The sequence below is a fragment of the Lycium ferocissimum genome, chromosome 7 (genome assembly GCF_029784015.1).
Source record: "Lycium ferocissimum isolate CSIRO_LF1 chromosome 7, AGI_CSIRO_Lferr_CH_V1, whole genome shotgun sequence".
NCBI classification, from domain to species: Eukaryota; Viridiplantae; Streptophyta; class Magnoliopsida; order Solanales; family Solanaceae; genus Lycium; species Lycium ferocissimum.
This window is the reverse complement of record NC_081348.1, coordinates 42,129,615-42,151,963: the sequence shown is the minus strand read 5'-3', so window position 1 is coordinate 42,151,963 and position 22,349 is coordinate 42,129,615. Positions and strand designations below refer to the sequence as shown.

General features: G+C 36.7%; 4 protein-coding genes across 6 annotated transcripts; 1 reads left to right on the top strand and 3 right to left on the bottom strand.

Moving 5' to 3' along the window:
* Window positions 1–208: 208 nt before the first annotated feature.
* LOC132065149 (proteasome subunit alpha type-7) lies at window positions 209–5,733 on the bottom strand. Of its 3 annotated transcripts, none has more exons than XM_059458406.1 (4): window positions 5,430–5,733; window positions 3,269–3,683; window positions 435–617; window positions 209–387 (listed from the first exon to the last, which is right to left on the bottom strand). In XM_059458406.1, exons 1-3 carry the CDS (start codon window positions 5,600–5,602, stop codon window positions 456–458), a joined length of 750 nt encoding a protein of 249 aa, XP_059314389.1. In that variant the 5' UTR covers window positions 5,603–5,733; the 3' UTR covers window positions 209–387; window positions 435–455. The 3 variants fall into 3 exon arrangements, with proteins under 3 accessions (XP_059314389.1, XP_059314390.1, XP_059314388.1); XM_059458407.1 differs by having other exon boundaries at window positions 209–389; window positions 438–617; XM_059458405.1 differs by having other exon boundaries at window positions 209–617; window positions 5,430–5,732.
* Window positions 5,734–10,142: 4,409 nt separating this feature from the next.
* On the bottom strand, window positions 10,143–15,326 carry LOC132065150 (proteasome subunit alpha type-7). Its single transcript, XM_059458408.1, has 3 exons — window positions 15,076–15,326; window positions 13,118–13,532; window positions 10,143–10,509 (listed from the first exon to the last, which is right to left on the bottom strand). Exons 1-3 carry the CDS (start codon window positions 15,246–15,248, stop codon window positions 10,348–10,350), a joined length of 750 nt encoding a protein of 249 aa, XP_059314391.1. The 5' UTR covers window positions 15,249–15,326; the 3' UTR covers window positions 10,143–10,347.
* A 1,199-nt stretch (window positions 15,327–16,525) lies between these two features.
* On the bottom strand, window positions 16,526–19,928 carry LOC132065148 (senescence/dehydration-associated protein At4g35985, chloroplastic-like). Its single transcript, XM_059458404.1, has 5 exons — window positions 19,169–19,928; window positions 18,338–18,714; window positions 17,710–17,876; window positions 17,454–17,538; window positions 16,526–16,891 (listed from the first exon to the last, which is right to left on the bottom strand). The coding sequence occupies exons 1-5, from the start codon at window positions 19,664–19,666 to the stop codon at window positions 16,705–16,707; spliced, it is 1,314 nt and encodes a 437-aa protein (XP_059314387.1). The 5' UTR covers window positions 19,667–19,928; the 3' UTR covers window positions 16,526–16,704.
* A 568-nt stretch (window positions 19,929–20,496) lies between these two features.
* On the top strand, window positions 20,497–22,296 carry LOC132062223 (pentatricopeptide repeat-containing protein At4g13650-like). Its single transcript, XM_059454839.1, has one exon. The coding sequence runs from the start codon at window positions 20,497–20,499 to the stop codon at window positions 22,294–22,296; it is 1,800 nt and encodes a 599-aa protein (XP_059310822.1).
* The last annotated feature ends 53 nt before the right edge of the window (window positions 22,297–22,349 follow it).

Genomic DNA, 22,349 nt, shown 5'->3' with positions numbered 1-22,349 from the left:
TTGCAAAATTTCACACTACGTGTATGGCTTATATGGTGATCCTGGAATCGAGTATCCGTGCACTTAGGCCGTGGATCAAAACCAATGGGAAACCACTGAAAAACAAGCTTTTTTTGCTCGTGTTCCACCTTTTTATCCACAAGAAACCTTAAGAATTGAGGAAAGAGCACAAACAAATGCTGATATTTTCACAACAAAATTTCCGAACTACAAGAACTACCAAATAACATTAAGATATCAAGCAACGCCCCAAAAGGGCAGAGACAGTGTACCTTGATTTCTTTTGCCCCATAAAACAATTATAACAAAGGTCTTGCCTGACAACAAGATCAGTCTTGTAAGCGCCAAATATTAGTCAGACCAAAATGTTAAATTCAAGGAACACTTCACTTTACTGGATCCAAAAAAAAAAAAAAAAAAAAATTCAGGATAGTTCAGAATGAATTTCAGCAGAACTAGGTTTCTTTCAGCGGGGCCTTTTTGGCTGCTTCTGCAGCTGCCTTCTCTGCTTCGATCTCAGCAACAATGGCATCGATTTCAGCTTCCTCAAGTTGCCTAAGCCCATGCTCTTTTGTCATCACAGCAACTTCTATGTTTTTTCCACCACTTTCAACTACCTGATTCGTAGGAAAACACATGTTTAAGATTCACCACAGCCCAAACAAATGCTAACATCCACCATTTTTGCTGAAGGTCTAGTTGGATGCATGCATTTGTTTGCTAAATACCAATGCAGAAATCTCAAAAGGAAACTGTCATGTATATCAATCCACTTAAACAACAATATAATTTAGTCAACAACTTGAATCATAAAGAGCCACATTCAAATGACAGTTGATAACTTAGCATATGTGAGTGCATATGTACAACAGAAATAAATGATCTAAAATACAGGTCAAGTTACCTCTTACATTGAAGAGGTAATTACTTCCGGTGAATGAGCAAGCCATAATTCATAAATTCTTGAGGCAGTTTAAGAAAGCCCAAATATTGCCATGGAAAGAGGGATTTTGACACGTGTGGAACTCATAGGAATACATTCTTGGTGTCTGCCTGTCTGGGGTATTCAATTGGCCACTCCAGTTACCAAATTCAAGAGCTGCTTCAGTCACACCCATAACATACGTGTTTTTTGTTTAAATAACTGTGGCATCTACGCCAATTTGGACACAACTCAACTAATCCATTGTCAACGCGGTATAGCGCACAAGCACAAGTGCCTGATAATCCTGACCACTAAGGCTGAAAGTGAATGAGCTCACACACACCAAGTGTTATAGCTGGACTTTCAACCTAGGATTTTCCGGTTGGTACTCCAATCTCACAAACTCATTCCCTTGTGTACCACGCCGACAACATACATACAAGGATGGTAACAGAATTATGTGTTTGAATTTCTGGACATAGTAGAAATCTGAAGTATGGAGCTGTCACCAGCTTCTAAGAGGGTAAAAATGATAATTTCCTTACAACCTTCCAGAGGTAAGAACTACCTTTTTTTTTTTTTACATAAGGGGGTGGGCCAGGCCAGCTTGTGCAAACCTCTCCTATTGCATCGGGTACCTGCTTACCTCCCACCGGCACATGTACCGGGTAATTCTACCGCCCTAAGGCTTAGGCAAATGCCAGGTAATGAACTAGTGTTTTTTGTCTTTACTGGCATTTGAACCATGATAGCCAAGGTTTACACCAACTTCATTGGCCACTAGACCACAAACTTGGGTGTGAACTAAGTACGTTACAACATATAAATGAAAGGTAATGCTGTTTTGATTATCATTTGAGGCCTAATTCCATATCGTATCTCCTCTTAAACGATTTTCACATCATCAGACACCAAAGAGAGTTCCTTTATAGGTATGAAAACTGCTGAACAAATTCATGCTTATTTTTGCTGTGCATTGTGTTGATGAGAGACACGAGTTGGCAGTCCCCTAAAAATCTAAGTCGCTAGGCATCACACTGCAAGCAACAGTGACTTATATAGTTTCTAGAGAATACCTCGAACAGGAACAAAGGAGTAACCAAGAGCGCATGTCATTTTTAAACAGAAAGATCTCATCTCAAATAAATAATGATTTTAGCAGGGTCAATATATAACAGCCATATGATTTCAAACCGACCTTCTCAGCACACAAGTCATTAGGATTTACATTGGCAGGGTTAGCCTAGGCATAGGGACAAAGCTACAAAAAAGAGAGCCTACCGCTTGCAAACAGTAAAAGCTTTACATAATTTCGGAAAATGAATTACATGCGGAACACACTCCACTGTAAGTTGGTTAATCAACTTGTCATGTTAAAAGTCTGAACCATACCTATAATTGTTTTCAGCCATCAAAATCTTTTTATTTTTCTTTTGATAAGAACTCAACCGCCCGAAGAGTATCATTGCTGATTTAACTTTTTTTGAGAAAAACGAAACTCCTGTCTCAAACAACTAAACATTTTTCCCGAAGAAGTGATTTTCCAATACTAAAAATTATAGTTAAAGTTCCTTATCCAAAAAAAAAAAAACAAAAGAAGAAAGAAGAAATTATAGTTAAGGTTGCATTTAACCATCGAATCTAACATTTTTGCTCATTATCACCCTTCAAAATTTTACATATTTCTTTGGTGCCCTGCGCATTAGTTCAAAAAATCTTCTAAAGTGCCCAAAACTAGTCATCAATATGGTGATCTGAAGAATCTATAATTGAATCAACATGACATTCATACTCTGTCTAGGTGAAGAAGAATCTTAAGTCAACCTCCTTGCATCTTAGTAGATACTAGTTTTGAAGGATTTGGATTTCTGGTAATAAAAGAAGCTCATTCTCTAAGCAGGTGTTTTCGCAGCAAATGCAGCTACTACTTTTCATCCTCACTTCGCAATATGTTTAACATCTTTCGTAGGGCAAAATAAAATTCACTTCCTCCCTTGTAACTTCACAAATATTACCTAGTAAATGGGCCTGCATAGACTAGGATGGATAAAAGAGTTCATATTACCAACTATCTTGGAATTGAGCATAGTTGATTGATTGAACTAGGAAGGGAGGAAGAGTTTAATAACTGAATGATCCCTTATGTTCGGCAGATCTAAAATTAGGACCGATGAAAAGCAATGCAAGTTAACACCATTATTTAAGAGAAGCAAGACAATATAAGGCCCAGAGCTTAACATGCAACAGAAACTCACATTAAGGTCTATGATATTGTGAAAGGAAATGTATTAACAAAAAGCTTGAGAACAAATGTAACTAATAACCTAAACAGAGGTCACTTACTTCAAGCAAAGCACGTATTGCTAGTTTCACAGTTTCCTGGCCAGATGTTTCTTTGTAATTCTTCTCCAAGAACTCCCGAGTAGAGTTGGAGTTTCTACCAGTCGCATTGGCTTTCCAAGCTGAGAATGTACCCGATGGATCTGTTTGATAAAGTGAGGGGACGCCTGTGTGTGGGTCAAAACCAATGATCAAGGTGGATAGACCAAATGGCCTTACCCCACCACTTTGAGTGTACTTTTGCTGAAGACCAGCAATGTAACGAGTTATATACTCAACGGTAACAGGATCTTCAACCGTTAGCTTATGACTCTGACACTCGATGCGTGCCTTATTCACAAGGACTCGTGCATCTGCTTTCAGCCCAGCACAGGCCAAAGCGATGTGATCATCTAGATTTACTATCTTTCTTACGGACCTGCAAACACAAAAAAGATTAGTTCCGAAGCAGGTGGACCACTAAATTAAATGCAAAAGCAATATCTAATCACCGAGAACACTAGACCAGGGTGATCAAAGTGAACTTGGGTGTTATGTATTTCACAGCACACATCACCTAACAAATAGAGTAAATAGATAACCAGGTTATACATACAAAAAAGGATTACAAGTGCTCAAACTCCTATCTTCAACCACCAGATAAGAGACACCCTTTTGTGCTAGTCTGTATTACCTCATGGAAGTTGTCATTTTGAGACAGTTCAGTCTCGAGGACGGGATAGTTGGGGCACAGCACAGAATATGTCAGAGTAGTCTTACATCCACTTGGTTCACGCTCCTCAATAATATCTTTCCTGAAAAGCTTTTTTAAGCTGCTCCGTGGGGCCTTAATAATATATCCATTGTATGGATTGTTTTGTCACTCTCCCTAGCTCCGACCAACCCTCGAAGGGAAAACCCATAATCCAAATAGAAGCTCTAGACATTGTTATCAAATATTTCTATTTAACAGGTAAATATTTAATTCTATTAAAATAAGAAAGCTAGCTCTTAGATGGTGCCAGGGAATTACAATGCTTGAAAACTTCCTGAGCAAAAACCAAAAGAGAAGGTTCCACCTATACAAGCACTTACTCCAGTAGTGAGTCTATAAAGTCAAGCATGCTACTTTCACTATTTACGTACTGAGGATTACACCAAAAGGCCATAATCCATTAACATTAATTTTTCAATTTCTGAACATCAGCTCATTTTTCTCTCAAAGCACACCTTGCGTTTCTCTCTTCCCATATTACCCAACACATGCAGGCTGGAACTGTAAAGATCTTCGTCACTGATTTTCACTTCCTTCCAACACTCCAGCACATCAGATATAAGTACATTACACTACATACCATTAGGTGAGTAGATAGTATTAGCATTATTCTCGTAGTTTCTTGTCCTTAGATTTCTGTTACTACGTGTTGTTTCTCGTATTTCGGTTATCACATTATTTTGTTCTGAATGCTATGTTACTCTTTCTCTATTATTTGTTATGCCTTGTTATGTGTTACTTGAACCAAGGATCCTTCGGAAACAACCACTCTATGTCCACAAGGTAGGAGTAAGGTCTGCGTACACTCTAAACTCCCTAGATCCCACCTGTGGAAATACACTGGGTGTTGTACGGTACACACTATTAGGTCCAGATGATAATAAAAGTTCAGCTCAACCACTTGCCCAGGCAAAAGCCAAGGGGAAAAAAAAAAAAAAAACTCCAAATATTGAGCATTCTATTAATAAACTGAATTTTTTTAAAGCTTTCTCTCCTTCCAAATGCACTTCCCAGATGGATACTCTCTTGTAGTTTCTTGTTCTTCGATTTCTGTTACTATCTGTTGTTTCTTGTAGGTGTTCATGTTTCCCATCATACTTTGTCATGCTTTCTCTACTATTTGCCATGGCCTCTTCACTGGCGTATTTCTTTTCCTAAACTCCTTTAAAATGCTTTTCCTTGGCCAGAAGGTTTATCAGAAACAACCTCTCTACCTCGACCTTAGATCTGCGTACACTCTACCCTCCTCATACCCCCACTTGTAGTAGGATTAAACTGGGTATGTTATTGTTGTTGTATGGATACTCTCTTAATGACAAAAGACATTACAGAATAGAAAATAAAATTTAAAAACCCTAAATCTCTCGGTATCAAAGAGTAAACCTAATAAAACGAAGAAAGAGGTACTACCTAGAGTCCTGAAGCTTGGGCGTAGACTTCTTCTCGACGCCAAGGACAACAGTATCAGTGCCACGTACACCAACTGCTGCGTTACCTTTGCGTACTGCTTCCATTGCGTATTCCACTTGGAATAGATGCCCGTCAGGTGAGAAAACAGTGATCGCTCTATCGTATCTAGCCATGTTTGATAGTTATTACAACAATTTGGGAACTGTGTGATTTCACCTTTTTTTTTTCGATTTCTGACTCTTTGAGTGTTGCTAAAGAAAGCTCTTTACTTCAAACTTTTGGTATTGCCTCACCTCTTGCGCAACAAGCCAATTGAATCAGACGTCAAGGGGCAGAAACGATGTCGTTGCAAGCACCACCCTTTTAAGTTTTTTTTTTTTTTTTTTGGTAACAAATGTAAATATTACCATTAACATCAAAAACATTACACCTAAAGAGCACCTAATCCTATTAACCACCTTCCAGGAAGGGTGTTAATAGTACTAAGGTGTTTCTAATTACAAGAAAAACTTTTGAATCGATGTCCTACGATTTCTTGAATACCTCATTTCTAATCTAGTTACAAAAATCTTGTTATTTTTGATTTTATAAATATAAAAACTAACCTCGCCATATATTATATAACGTTGCACCCAAGTTGTGAAATTTCTTTTCCACGATCCGGTGCTATTACCCGTGTTGCATCTCCAATCGGCATTTGCACTCCGTATTGTTTCATGGCATCAAGTACTTGTTTCGTCCAACTACATCAAACATATGCATTTGTGTCTCTCGAATAAAATTAACTAAATTGTTTAAATTTGCGAGCGGCCTCACTTTTGTTAATAATCTCCCTTTAACGATAAATCTATGCTTTGGTTGTAATTACGCTCCAAATCGGCGATCCAAATATGCGATCTCCCAACATTTGTGTATAGCTTGCGATATAGAGTAGTTCTTTCAATATATCCAATATTTAGTTTTCTCCAATACCCACCATTTTGGATCCCATATATTATCATTATTCCGCACCCTCATTCTTTTTTACTTGCGGATGGACACATATCATCATTTTATGTTAAGTCCTCCAACTTTAACTTTTGGCGCACAATTAATTAAAATCTTCCTTTTTTCCTCTCCGTAGCCCCCACAAATACTCTCGCCATTTTGTCCCTTCTTATTACACTTTGGGGTAGAATAAATACGGATCCCAAAAAACTATCAAAAAACAACAACTTCATCAATGGCTGCCATAATAATTGTTTTGAATATATATTCTATGTGTGATTTTCTCTCGTAAAATTTTGCTCCACTTTTTTGATGAGACCTTATAGGAAGAGTCAGAGTAAATCATATCTCATCGTATCTTGGATTTTTCCATGTTTGCCATGGCTTCTTGAAATGGGTCAAAATTCGAGATTGTGACGGTGATTTTCGTGTGTTAATTGGACATGTTTATGGGGGTATTTGAAGTCGGTAGCCACCAGTGGCCATCAGGGAGAAAATGAGAGGAAGATACGGGGTCACCTTGTCTTAATCCTCTTTCGCAAAAAATCCATGACCCTCTCCATTTACTCTTCACGTAAACATTGGAGAAATACATTTCATCACTCAAAATCTCCTTGGAAATCCATACCCAGTGATACATATCATAAGCCTTCCTAGCTATTTTCATCAAGAAGAAAATTATAATGCCTCAAAATCATGACATATCGGAACATTATGCAACATAGATCTACCTTGAACTTTATCGAGCCACAAGGTGGTCTACAACTTTCAACCTCATACAAATCATCTTTGTGATACATTTATACAACACGTTGATAATTGGTCTAAAGCCGGCCGGCAATGGGGAAATAACTGGTCAAGGTCATAACATATTATCTCCCAAGCTTGACTTTGAAAAACATATATACCCATCCGGCCTGACTCTTGTTAATATCTTATGGAAGATAGCTTGTTTAACCTCTTTGTGTAAGAAGAATGTAATTTGTTGGCATGTAAGAGTGATTAAAGAAATATTTATGTCTCTTGAGCCAAGTACTCCACAAAGATTTGTGCAACGGCCTCGGAATTGGAATTATCATCCTGTTGGTGATTGCAGTTTATTATTTCTAATCATCCCCACTTTAACCATTGACTTTGTTGTTGTAAAACATCTCTGAAGCCTATATTTTGTGTATTGCTCTGCTTCCCCGTTGAAGCAACATATTTAGAGGGTCGGCTGTAGTTTCTCTGAGCTTTGACCGGGATATTTTATCTTCTGTGATGTTATATTTCTAAAATCTTGTGTATTCGGCTCATTTAGGCTCTTTTTCAACAATTTCAATTTCCTTAAAATAGGGTGTTCCAATACAATAACCATGATTCTTGTCTCTCGTTAAATATTCTAGAGACGTATATCCGCTGTCACAAGATGGCATAGTGTTGAGCCACTCGGCATTAATAAACATCCAGGAAAATATTCTCCTATTTGCTCCTATCATTCCATGTATAAAGTAATTCCAGCAATCCACTTGCATCGATACAATAAGGAGCCGTTTGGTGTTTGGACATGCAATTTAAATTTCTTTAAGTTGTTATTTTCTTTTTATAAATATAAAAACATCATAAGTTGTGAAAAATTTCTCAATTTTTATGTAATCTTATCAAATGAGTAAATCATACTTCATAATAAAATTAACGAAAAGGGGCCAAATATACCCTTGTACTATCAAAAAAGGGCCAAATATACCCCTCATTATAATTTCGATCCAAATATACCCCTACCATTATACTTTCAATCCAATATACCCCTCCCACCATTTTGGCACGAATATGCCCCTCATTTTACCGGATGGACACATATCATCATTGGACACATATCATCATTTTATTGGCCTATTTTAACTTTTGGCGTAATTAATTAAAATCTAAAACCCCTAACCCATACTTATACCCGGAAAAGCAAGCTTCAAAGCTTCTTCATCAATGGCTGCCATAATTAGAAATATCTCGTCAAAAGCTGATAACCTTATAATCAAAGAAAACATATCTCGTCAATGGCTTCAAAATTCGAGATTGTAACGGTGATTTTCGGAGGGGGTGATGGGGGTTCAGTGGCGACGGAGAGGAGAGGGGAAGAAGGGCGGGAGATTATCGTCTTCGACAGCGGAGATGGAATCACGAAGGTAAAGTGATACAGGCTAGCGAAGAAGAAAAATTTGAAGTGACAAGGAAAGTGCCTCGAACTTTTCGAGCCATAGCTCTAAGAACGATAACAATGGGGAAATTGAAAGGTCATACATATTGAACACATATGAGGAATTTTTTCAATAGGAAGAAGAAGAAGAAGGGCATAATGATTGAAACTCTTGAGCCAAAAGGAATTGGAATTGGAATTATTGTTGGTGTACAGTTTATTATTTCTAATCGGCAGCCATTGATGAAGAAGCTTCGAAGCTTCCTTTCCCGGTATAAATATGGTTCACGGGTTTTAGATGTTAATTTATTAGGCCAAAAGTTAAAATAGGCCAATACAATAATAATACTTGTCCTCCGTTAAAAAATGAGGGGTATATCCGTGTTTCAGAGGGTATATTTGATGAAAGTATAACGATAAGGTATCTTTTTCCGAAAGATATATTAATATTTGGCCTACTAAAATTAATACGAAGCTTTTCTAAAAATACAACATAAATGACAAGTAATATAACTATCTTTAATATAATCATGTTTTATATCTTTTATTTGGTAAACATAATTGATAAATATATCTACTAATTTATGAGTCTTTTTTACAAAATTTAAACGTATGAGTCAAATTTTACATTTATATTTTTTGAAATCATAATTTCAAATCCCATCATTTGATTTGGGATTTCATCTCATGAGATGAAATCAAAAATGAAATCGCATGTAAAACGGCCGATTTCATAAGATGAAATCGCATGCCAAATGCCTACTAAAGAGCTATCAACAAAATGACAAAAATCGATCTATCATGTTTTTTTTTTCTTCACCCGGTGTCCGATACCGGCATTGAAACCCAATTATATTTGGATTCGCGCCATGTAAGGCCCCATTCGTAGGGAAGCGCTCCCTACCAAGAATTTCTTCATACCTATGACTCGAACCCGAGACCTCTGATTAAGAAAGGAGTGATCCCATCCTCTGCACCACATCTTTTGACGGTGGTCCATCAGGTTTAAGGATAAGTTAGAAATAGCCTGTTAAATATATATTCTTGAACAGTTTTGATCCTTTAAATTTTATAAAAATTGAGCGTTTTTATCTTCGTTAAATATTTAATGAACTATAACTATTAAATTTAAAAATATAAGAAAAACATTAACAAGAAACAACATAAAACCCTTGTCAATCGTATTAATCGCACAGCTAAAACTATAAGTGGTATCATAAATAGACCAGGAATAACATAAATTACACATATTATATTTTAAAATGTGAATTTATATTACTCTCTCGTTTTTTCTTTTTTGCAATTTTTATTAAATTAATAACCAAGTTTTTGTTAAATACTTGACGGCGCCAAAAGTGGGTTACTTTTGCTGAAACTTAAAAGACCGAACTGTTTGTAATTACGTTTAACAAAATATTTTAACCCTACTCCAAACCATTCTTATTATTTCTTTAGTTTATTACATGAAAATAGTGTTTTCAATCAGGAAATGACCAAAATAATAGTGCTATATGAAGTATCTTAATAAGTTTAAATATCAAGCAACGCCCGAATAGGGCAGAGATCGCAGGAGCGTGACTTCTTTTTGTCCCATAAAACAATTCTGACAAAGGTCATGCCAGACAACAAGATCAGTCTTAGAAGCACCAAGTATTAGTCAGACCAAAATGTTAAAAGTTCAAGGAACACTGCACTTTACTGGATCCAAAAAACAAAAAAGAGAGATTCAGGGATAGTTGAGAATGAATTTCAGCAGAACTAGGTTTCTTTCAGCGGGGCCTTTTTGGCTGCTTCTGCTGCTGCTTTCTCTGCTTCAATCTCGGCAACAATGGCATCAATTTCAGCTTCCTCAAGTTGTCTAAGCCCATGCTCTTTTGTCATCACAGCAACTTCTATGTTTTTTCCACCACTTTCGACAACCTGATTCATAGGGAAATACATGTTTAAGATTTACCACAGCCCAAGCAAATGCTCACAGCCAACTACGCTCTTTCCATTTTTGCTGAAGTTCTAGTTGGATGTGTGCATTTGTTTGCTAAATACCAATGCAGAAATCTCAAAAGGAAACTATCATATATTTCAATCTGCTTAAACAACAATATAATTTAGTCAACAACTTGAATCATAAAGAGCCACGTTCAAATCACAGTTGATAACTTAGCATGTGTCAGCACATATGTATATCAGAAATAAATGATCTAAAATGCAGGTCAAGTTACCTCTTACATTGAAGAGGTAATTACTTCCAGTGAATGAGCAAGTCATAATTCATAAATTCTTGAAGCAGTTTAAGAAAGCCCAAACTTTGCCATGGAAAGAGGGATTTTGACATATGTGGAATTCATAGGAAGACATTCTTCAAATGTCTGCCTGTCTCTGGTATTCAATTGGCCACTCCTAAGTTAAAAATTCAAGAGCTGCTTCAGTCACACCCACAACATACGTGTTTTTTGCTTAAATAACTGTGGTACCTATGCCAATTTGCACGCTCGACTAATCCATTGTCAACGCGGTATAGCGCACAAGCACAAGTACCTGATAATCCTGACCACTAAGGCTGAAAGTGAATGAGCTCACTCACACCAAGTGTTATAGCTGGACTTTCAACCTGGGATTTTCTGGGTGTTTCTCCAATCTCACATGCTCATCCCCTTGTGGACCACACAGAAAACATACATACAAGGATGGTAACAACAGAAAGTGTTTGAATTCTGGACACTGTATAAATCTGAAGTATGGAGTTGTCACCAGCTTCTACGAGGGTGAAAATCGTAATTTCCTTACAACCTTCCAGAGGTAAGTACTACTTTTTTTAAAATTAAGAGTGGTGTCAGGGCCAGGTTGCGCAGACCTATCCTATTCCACCGGTGTTACTTGCTACCTCCTACCGGCCCACGTACCTGGATGCGAAGTAATCAACTAGTGTTTTTTGTCTTTATTGGAATTTGAGTGATCGCCAAGGTTGACACCAACTTCGATGACCACAACCTTGGGTGCGAACTAAGTACTTTACAACATATAAATGAAAGGTAAACGCTGTTTAGATAAACATTTGAGGCCTAATTACATACCGTGTCTCATCTTAAATGATTTTCACACCATCAGACACCAAAAAGAGAGTTTTTTATAGGTATAAAAACTGCTGAACAAGTCCATGCTTATTTTTGCTGTGCATTGACTTGAGGAGAGACACGAGTTGGCAGTCCCCTAAAAAATCTAAGTCACCAGGCATCATATTGCAAGCAATAGTGACGTATATAGTTTCTAGCAGATTCCTTGAACAGGAACAAAGGAGCAAGCACGAGCGCATATCACTTTTAAACAGAAAGATCTCATCTCAAATAAATAATAATTTTAGCAGGGTCAATATATAACAGCCATATGATTTCAAACCGACCTTCTCAGCACACAAGTGTTTAGGATTTACATTTGCAGGGTTAGCCTCTAGGCATACGAACAAAGATACAAAAAAGAGACTCTACCACTTGCAAACAGGAAAGGTTTTACCTGATTTCAGAAAATGAATAATATGCGAAACCCGCTCCATTGTAAGTTAGTTAATCAACTTGTCATAATAAAAGTCTGAACCATACCTACAATAGTTTTCAGCCACCAAAATCTTTTTATTTTTCTTTTTATAAGAACTCAACTACCCGAAGATTATCATTGCTGATTTACCTTTTTTTGAGAGAAACATTATCAACCATGGGTTATGGCATTACGCAGTACAGGTGCTTAAGGTTGTCTGTCGGTAAATGCCAGGAATCAACTGATCTTGTATTTCTATCAGGTAAAAGCTGCCAACGCACTAAATGTTCTAAGCCAATGGCCCAGTTCCAAAGATTCCGAAACTTCTGTCTCACACAACTAAACATTTTTCCATAGATGTGATTTTCCAATATTTAGAAGTTATAGTTGAAGTTGCATATAATCATCGAATCTAACATTTTTGCTCATTACTACCCTTCACAATTTAACCTATTTCTTTTGTGCCCGCGCATTAGTGCAAAAAATCTTCATATTCTGTCTAGGTGAAGAAGGCTATATAATCTTAAGTCAATCTCCTTACATCTTAATAGATAAACATTTAGAGCAATAATTTTGAAGGATTTCGATTTCCAATAATAAAAGAAGCTCATTCCCTAAGCAGGCGATTTCGCAGCAAATGCGGCTACTACTTTTCATCCTCACCTCGCGACATGTTTAACATCTTTCCTAGGGCAAAATAAACTTCAGTGTTCACTTCCTCCCTTGTAACTTATGAGCACAGTTGATTGATTGAACTAGGAAGGAAGGAAGGAAGAGTTTAATAACTGAATGATCCCTTATGTTCTGCAGCTCTAGAATTAGGACCGATGAAAAGCAACGCAAGTTAACACCATTATTTTAAGAGAAGCAAGACAATATAAGGCCCAGAGCTTAACATGCAACAGAAACTCACATTAAGGTTTATGATGTTGTGAAAGGAAATGTATTAACAAAAGCTTGAGAACAACTGTAACTAATAACTTAAACAGAGGTCACTTACTTCAAGCAAAGCACGTATTGCTAGTTTCACAGTTTCCTGGCCAGATGTTTCTTTGTAATTCTTCTCCAAGAACTCCCGAGTAGAGTTGGAGTTTCTACCAGTCGCATTGGCTTTCCAAGCTGAGAATGTACCCGATGGATCTGTTTGATAAAGTGAGGGGACACCTGTGTGTGGGTCAAAACCAATGATCAAGGTGGACAGACCAAATGGCCTTACCCCGCCACTTTGAGTGTACTTTTGCTGAAGACCAGCAATGTAACGAGTTATGTACTCAACGGTAACAGGATCTTCAACCGTTAACTTATGACTCTGACACTCGATGCGTGCCTTATTCACAAGGACTCGTGCATCTGCTTTCAGCCCAGCACAGGCCAAAGCGATGTGATCATCTAGATTTACTATCTTTCTTACGGACCTGCAAACACAAAAAAAGTTAATTGGCTTACAGTTTCAAAGCACGTGGACAACTGAATTAAATGCAAGAACAATATCTAATCACCGAGAACACTAGACCAGGGTGATCAAAATGAACTTAGGTATTATGTATTTGACCCACAACACCTAATAAATAGAGTAAACAGATAGCCAAGTTATACATACAAGAAAAGGATTACAAGTGCTCAAACTCCTATCTTCAACCACCAGAGAAGAGACACCCTTTTGTGCTAGTCTGTATTACCTCATGGAAGTTGTCATTTCGAGACAGTTCAATCTCGAGGAGGGGATAGTTGGGGCATAGCACAGAATATGTCAGAGTAGTCTTACATCCACTTGGTTCACGCTCCTTACATGACCAAAATAATATCTTTCCTGGAAAGCTTTTTAAAATGCTCCGTGGGGCCTTAATTCTATATCCATTGTATAGCCTGTTTTGTCACTCTCCCTAGCCTGACCCACCCTCGAGGGGAAAAAGCAATAATCCACATAGAAACCTCTTGACATTGATATCAATAATAATGCAAATGTTCCTTTTTAACTGGTAAATATGTAATTCTATTAAAAATAGAAAGCTGGCACTAAGATGGTCCCAGGAAATTACAATGTTTGAAACCTTCCTGAGCAAAAAATAAAAAGAGAAAGTTACACCTATACAAGCACCTAATCCTGTAGTGTGTCTATACGGTCAAGCAAGCTACTTTCATTATTTACATCCTGAAGATTACAGCAAGAAACCAAAATCCATTAACATGACTATTTCAATTTCTGAACAGCACCTATTTTTCTTTGAAAGCACATTGTGTTTCTCACTTTCCATATTACCAAACACACGCAGGGTGAAACTGTAAATATCGTCCTCATTGATTTGCACTTCCTCCCAACACTCCAGCACACCAAATAAGATGTACATTACATTACACACCTTTAAGTCCAGATAATAATAGAACTTCCGCTAAACCACTTGCCCGAGCAAAAGGCAAGGAAAAGGAACCTCCAAATATTGAGCCTTCTATTGATAAAAATTGAATTGTACTACCTAAAAACCAAAATTCAACAATATATAGACCCTCTCTCAACGAGAATACGTGCATACCAACACTCAAGCACATCAGATCAGAGGTGAATTTAGTATGCTGTTAATGGGGAGGTATTTAACTGCCTACCCCACCCCCTACCCCCACCTGACTACCCCTTATCCTCCCTGCTCACCCCACCTCCCACCCCGCCTACCCCCACCACCAGAAGTTGCATTCCGAATTCAAAAACCTCATATTGTTTTACTTTAAATTTATGCAAATGCTCTTAAAATGACATTTTCCAACTTGCGTACCATACACAAGAAAATGAGTAGGAAAATCACTTATTTTCCGTCATTACCAAACACGCCCTCAATGAACTAATGACAAAAGACATTACAGCACAGAAAATAAAATAAAGAAAACCCTAGTAATCAAAGAGTGGTCTAAAATATTGCATTTTTAGATCTTAATAAAATCAAATAAATTGAAACGAAGACGTACCTAGAATCCTGAAGCTTGGGAGTAGACTTCTTCTCGACACCAAGGACAACAGTATCAGTGCCACGTACACCAACTGCTGCGTTACCTTTGCGTACAGCTTCCATTGCGTATTCCACTTGGAATAAATGGCCATCCGGCGAGAAAACAGTGATCGCTCTATCATATCTAGCCATTATCTGATACTACTAAAACCTATTCAACAATTTGTGTGATTTCAGTCCAGTTACTTCCGATCTCTTAAGTGTTTGTTACTGAAGCCTCTGATATTCAGAGCACAATATAAATACACTTCTTGGACGACAAGCCAAAATTCAATCAGACGTCAAGGATCACATAACGACGTCGTCACAAGCACCCTTTTAAGTAAACTGACAAAAAAGGTCCCTCATGTTTGAGGATGAGTCCAAAATGATCTAATAAATATGTTCTTCAACAATTTTGATCCTTTAAATTTTGAAAATATAACCATTCTTTATCTTCCGTCAAATTTTCAACAAACTCTAACTATTAGATCTAAAAATATAAAACAAAACATTAACGAGAACCACTATAAGAACTTTGTATAAATTGGAACCCAAAACTATATGTGGTGTCGTAAGTAGAAAATAACATAAATTACAAAACTTATACCTCATAACGTGACTTTATATTAAACTCTTTGTTTTCTTTTGCCGTTTCTGTCTAATTTAATAACTAATTTTTATTAAATATTTGACGGCGCGGGTCGCTTTTATACAAACTTAAAGGACCAATTCTACTTCGGCATAACAAAACTTGCACTGTGTTTTCACATTTAGGCGCACAACGTGCCATTGGTAATGATTCTACAACGGTGCCACAATTTGCAAGCTGATCCTTCCTTTATTATTTTTATTATATCTTCAGTTTATTGGATGGCAAAGTTTTTTAATCGGAGGTGACCAAAATAATACTACATGAAAAATATTAAGTTTATCAGTTATTATATTTCGAGGTTATTCGTGTTTTCCATTAAATTATATATATCGTATTTACGCTTAATTGTAAATCATAATTAAAGTAGATATAAGTTTGAGCTTTTTCAATATATTTCCATGTGAAAGTACAGTGAATCCATGTTGAAGCTTCTTTAGTGGCAAAGAGGAGGTAGTTTGCTAATGATAAGAGTTGAAAAATCTAAAATCTTAGCGGAGAATAAAATTAAGCTACCCCGTTATAATGAAGGATAACTTTGCGCTTTTTCCTTCCAAATTGCTGTTCTCTGCCTAAATCTTTTTAGTTTCTCTGGTTTAAACATGTATTCTTCACGGAAATGCACGTCCGAATGCAACTTCAACTTCCAAATAACATTTTTTAAACTCTTTTTTTTTTTTTTTTGAACTTCAACCAAAATATGCGCAAATGCCTACTAAAATTTCCAAGTCTCATCAACAAATTAAGTTACCAACTAGCAAATGCAACAGAGCTACTATAGTAATAAAGCCAATACATACTATCATTCCAGCAAGTTCAAAGTTCAGATACATTACATCATTCTCTCAAAGTATTTTACAAGCAAAGACAAACTCTATAAGCAATAGACAAAACAAGTGCAAATTGAGTAAAGTTAGAACATGTTAAGATATGGTTGATGGAACATCCAGATCATTATCACTTCTTCTTGGTCTTCAACTTAGCAAGGTTAGCTTGAGCAGCAGCTTTTGCAACTGAAGTGGGCTTGACAGCACTCTTTGGATTAAGTGCTTTTCTTATCTTAAACACAGCCCAAGCAGTCCCCATAGCATGCCCTGCAGCATCGAATCCTTCACGTGTCATCTGTGCAGCCTGATCACCATGCCTGCACAAGATAAGTGCAACCATTATTATACTGATCCAAGAATTTGTTACAAAGATCGACAGAGAAAGCAGGAAAATGAAAAGATATTAAAACAAACAAAACCTGAGGCTTATAGGACATTTTCTCACAAGATCGATTGCCGGAATGTGGCGACACCATACCACGATATTCGGGGATGCAATACAATAAGCCTATTACTACGATTGTCTAAAAGTGACTGTTGTGGTTTTTCCTGATATTTGTTCTCATATTTGGAAGTACCACTGATGTCCATGTTTATGGAATATAATTTCAAAATAAGTTGGAAGATTTCCAGTACAGACATGTCTTTTTTTAATAGCTACTTCCTTATACAAAATGTCCCAACAGAAAAGAACCACATTTTGAGTATATAAGTCAGTTCAGAGAAGAACTTCTAGTACTATGCTAATACAAGTTTGCATTTAACCTCCAAAAGTCCAAATTTAGCAACAAAACAAAGGTTAATACCATTGGCGCAATTTTTGGTTAATAAGGGAAGTGCAACATAGGAAATGGTGATGACAACAAAAGCAAAATTTACCTCTGTTGAACAAGACCAGTTGTCACTACTGAGGTTGTTGACATCACATTCCTTCCGGCCACTTCAACAGCATCACAAACCTTATCTGTTAGAATATAACAAAACCATAATGTCAGGAGTCCAGAAGGAAAATTATCTAAGTTATGTTTTTCTTGTGACATACGAGCCAAATTTTATTCCCTTCAACTCAGATACCAAGCAGATTAATGAAAATGCTGAACTAATTAAAAAGAGAGAATCGGGTAAAGACACTTACTGAATCCATCCAAGGAGGCAAGCACAATTTCTCCTGGAAGAAGGCTAAAGAATTTCTGACCAGCTTTTGAGTTTACAATAGGACTTGTAAAGAATCCAGAGACCTTCACTACTCCTGACAGTATGCCAGTTGCCACTTTCTCTGACATTTTTGTCATCTTCTTCACCCTAAAAAAGGAAAAAACAAAAATATCCATAAAAATGAGCAAATGAAAGCTCTATCAATCTGCCAATAGAACAAACTCATCCAATAACCAACTACTAGCCTCAATAATCATATTGCTCCATTGGAACTCTGTTTCAAATCAATGTTAAGGAGCCGTTTGGCCATGAGATTATTATTTTTCACTTCGTTTCAAAATCAGTGTTTGGTTATAAAATTTTCAAATCCAAGTTGGAGTTAGAATTCCAAATTTGGGAAAGTGCTCCAAACCTGTTTTCCAACTCCATCTTCATACATAAATAAAGTGTTCTCTTCTTCCCTTTGCAAAAAGTATAACGAAACAAATTCCATCTTCAACTCCTAACTTTATAAATTCCAAATAGAGTGAAAAATACTCGAAATCTATGGCCAAACGCCAACTAAATCAAGAGTAAAATCCAACAAAGAATAAACAAAAACATTGTACCTTTTCATCCTTCTCATAGCCTCAGGGCTAATCTCAGAACTACTTCCTTTTCCCATCCTCTTAATCAACACATCATTTCCCCATTTCAACCTATCCACAGTAACATCCCCACACCACAATATCCCCTTCACCAATTGACCCGACCCGGCTGCAATAAATCTAGCAACACTACTACTATAATCCTCAACATTCGGAGCCAAAGTTGTCCAATACGCGGCAGAACTCCTCTCCATATCATCCTTTTTCTTCTCCATTTCTTCTGGTGAAACATCCTTTGGAGCCATCCACCATTTTTCTACAACCCCTTTATCCTTCTTCACTTTCTCCACTTCAAATGCACTGTACTTCTCTAATACTGAATCTAACTCTTTTAATACCTGTTGGAAAAAATAATTCAAAGTTGTAGGAACCAAAATTAGTTAAAAATTGGTCTTTCAGTGAAAATTACCTCTATGTCTACTGGGAGAAGATATTTATGCCACGTCACAAATATTTTGAGTTTGTTACCCGGTTTAGCCCATATTTGTGTATAAAACACCGTTTATACACTATTATACATGACTTCTATACCAAGTATTATACTTTCCCAGGTATAATGTTGTATAATAAACTGAAAATATGGCTACGTGGCGTAATATTTTATGTTGGGCTGTATATTTTTGAAAATTCCCCATTTTAATTCTCGTCTAGTTAGGATTTGTACTAGAATAGGTTTTTTTGTTTTGAATTAAAGCAGGTTCCGTACTACCAAATAGAGGTGTTGCTAGCTATTTTCATACGGAGATGGTACAAAACTTTCAATATTTAGAACAAGATATTTTCCTTTAGTACCTTTTGTTGTCCTTTTGATGCAATTGTTAACCCATAGTTGAGTAAGTTCTCTTCATCTTTATCATTTGCTTCAGAAGGTACCCTAAGAGTGAAGAAATAGTGAGATTCATCAAGCTTTACAGCAGCTTCATCTCTTGCTAATGGCCATTGGATTTGATCACCAACACGTGCAAGAACAGCAACAACGTTGTCACCTTGTTTTAGTTGAACAATTTCGAATTCACCACTAGCAAGTTCGATGCTACGTTCTTTGTCAATTAAATGGACTATTGCACCTGGGATTTTGACAATTACTTGTTCTAAAGACACAAAGTTGGTATCTTGATTTGGTTGATTGGTTTCAGTTTCTGGGAAAAGATTTTCTGCTAGATCTTTCATGTCAATAGTTGGATACATAGAAGAAGTTGAGGGGCTCTTTTGTGTATTTGTAGAAAATGGAGGGTTTGAATCAATAACTTCTGGGTATAATTTGGGACGAGTTGGATTTTGAGAAGACATAGTAGTAGTTTTTTTGGACCCTTGATTCCCCAGTTTGGAATACAAAAAGAAAGAACTTAGTAAAATTATCAAGATCTAATAATTTGGGATGAGTTGGTTTGAAGATTTATGCAAGTTTTAGCTTAAGGTGTAAGAAATTATTGGAAAGAGAAAAAAAAAAAAAAAAAAGGCGGATTTAAGGTTGAAGACGAGTCGACATGGCTTGACACATGGCTTCATGTGTTAAGCCCCGTGTGGAAGTCGACGAGATTCGATTCTTTGCCGTGTTTTGTAATAGGAATTTAGGAATGATAATTTTTGCCGTGTTCCGTACTGTAAATTAACTGTCCCACTGAAGGACGTTAAGTTTACTAAAGTTTGACATATACCCCTCGTTACACCTTCCATCCATGTATACTTCTTTCGTTTCTTATTCCTTTGCTTTGAAATTGGGTCGAGTGGCGGATAAAAAAATTGGGACGGATCTTTTTATTTCTGAATTGATATATGCCATTCTGTTAATAATAAAGATATATTAGTGCCAAAGTATAAGAGGAGAGCATATTTACACCAAAATTATAACGGAAGGATATATTTGGAATATATTTAAAACATTTCCAACAGTACAGGGGTATATTTGACCCTTTATCGGGAAAAAGGGTCAAATATATTTGAACTTTTGTTTTTTGTTTGGCTGTAGGATATTGCTGATGTTTCTTGATTCAGTTAAAAAATATTCCAGGGTAATTAAAAGGATTATTCCATTATTTGTTGATACAAGTAAGTGTTTTTGTTCTGCTACGAAGTATGATTTATATGAATCATCAAGAATTCTAAGTGAGTTTATGAAGATGGGAAGAGTTAAAGATGCAGATAAGCTGTTTGAGAAAATACCTGAAAGAAATGTTGTTATTTGGTCGATTATGGTCCATGGATATTCTAAAAATGGGTTACATGAGAAATCAGTTGAATGTTTCAACTCAATGAGAAATATTGGTTTAGTGCCTAATTCATTCACTATTGTGGGTGTTCTTGTTGGGGTCTCAGGATTAAGGGACTTAATACTTGGTCAATCAGTTCATGGACTGATAGTGAAGTTGGGGTTGGAAGATAATTCTTTTGTGGGCACTTCACTTATAGAGGTTTATGCAACATGGGGAAAAATTAATGACTCTTGCAAGATATTTGAGAACTTAAAAAGTCAAGGTTTGGTTCCATGGAATGCAATGATCAGTGCATTTGTACATAATGGACTATATAAACAGGCTTTCTTGATATTTAATTGGTCTAGAAAGTCTGATTTGCTTCCTAATTCAATGACAGTTATGGCCTTAACACAGAGCTGTGTGGCTATGGAATCCAAATGCCTTTGTGAATCAGTTCATGCCATGGTAGTTAAACTTGGTCTTATGTCTGATGTACAGGTTAATAATTCAGTTCTTTTTCTGTATTCAAGTTTGATGGAGTTACCTGCTGCTTGGGAAGTTTTCGATGCGATGGAAGAGAAGGATGTTATCAGTTGGTCAACGATGATGAGTTTAATGGTTCACCTAGAATATGCTTCAGATGCTATAAAGCTTTTCTTCCATATGAGAGATTATGATCACCTCATACTAATGAATCTCATTTCAGCTTGTGGGATTTTAGGAAACTTGAAGATGGGAAAATCTGTTCATGCTCAAGTATTAACTCATGGTTTTGGATCAGAGCTTCCTTTACTTAATGCCACGATTACTATGTATGCAAGATGTGAGGACTTGAATTCTTCAAGAACTGCTTTTGATCAATCAACCATGAAAAGTATGGTATCATGGACATCTATTATTTCAGGACTTCTGCATAACGGAAGACCCAAACAGGCACTAGATATGTTCATTCGCCTTAGAATTGAGGAAAACTTCTTCGTTGACTCAGTCGTGCTGGTAAGTACACTAGCTGCTGCTAGTGAAATGGTTGCTTTGGAACTCTGCATGCAGCTTCATTGCCATACTGTAAAAGCTGGATTTACAAATTATAGAAGTATTCAGAATTGTCTCATTTCAACCTACTCAAAGTGTGGTAATGTTGAACTTGCAAACAATATTTTTGTGCAAATGGCATCTCTTCGTGATATTGTATCATGGAATGCTATTATAAACGGGTATGGTATCAATGGCCACGGAGAAACTGCTCTTTCCTTGTTCTATGAGTTCAGAAAGAGTGGAGTACCTGACAGTGCTACTTACTTGAGCATTTTGAGTGCTTGTAGTCATTCAGGATTGGTTAGTGAAGGGTTGTTGCTTTTCAGTCATATATTAGAAGAAAATAGAATCAGAATTAGTGCAGAACATTATGGCTGTGTAGCTGATTTGCTTGCTCGGGCAGGTTACTTATCCGATGCAAGTAAGTTCTTGGATGGAGAAGGTAAGACTAAGACTTTTTGGAAGGCTATATTAAACGGATGTGTGCGTAATGGGGATTTAAATTTAGCAGAATTTGCAGTGAGAAAGTTTCATGAGCAGATTCAGAAAGATTCTGGTCATCTTGTGCTACTATCAAATCTTTATGCATCAGTTGGAAGATTTAAAGATGCAGAAGCGTTGAGGTTGAGCATGGAGGCTGAGAAATTGATTAAAGTTCCAGGATTCAGCATTCTCACTGGAAATCTATAGCATGTTGGTGAAATTATGTAACTTCAGATCATGAGGAGCTGTTGTAACATCTG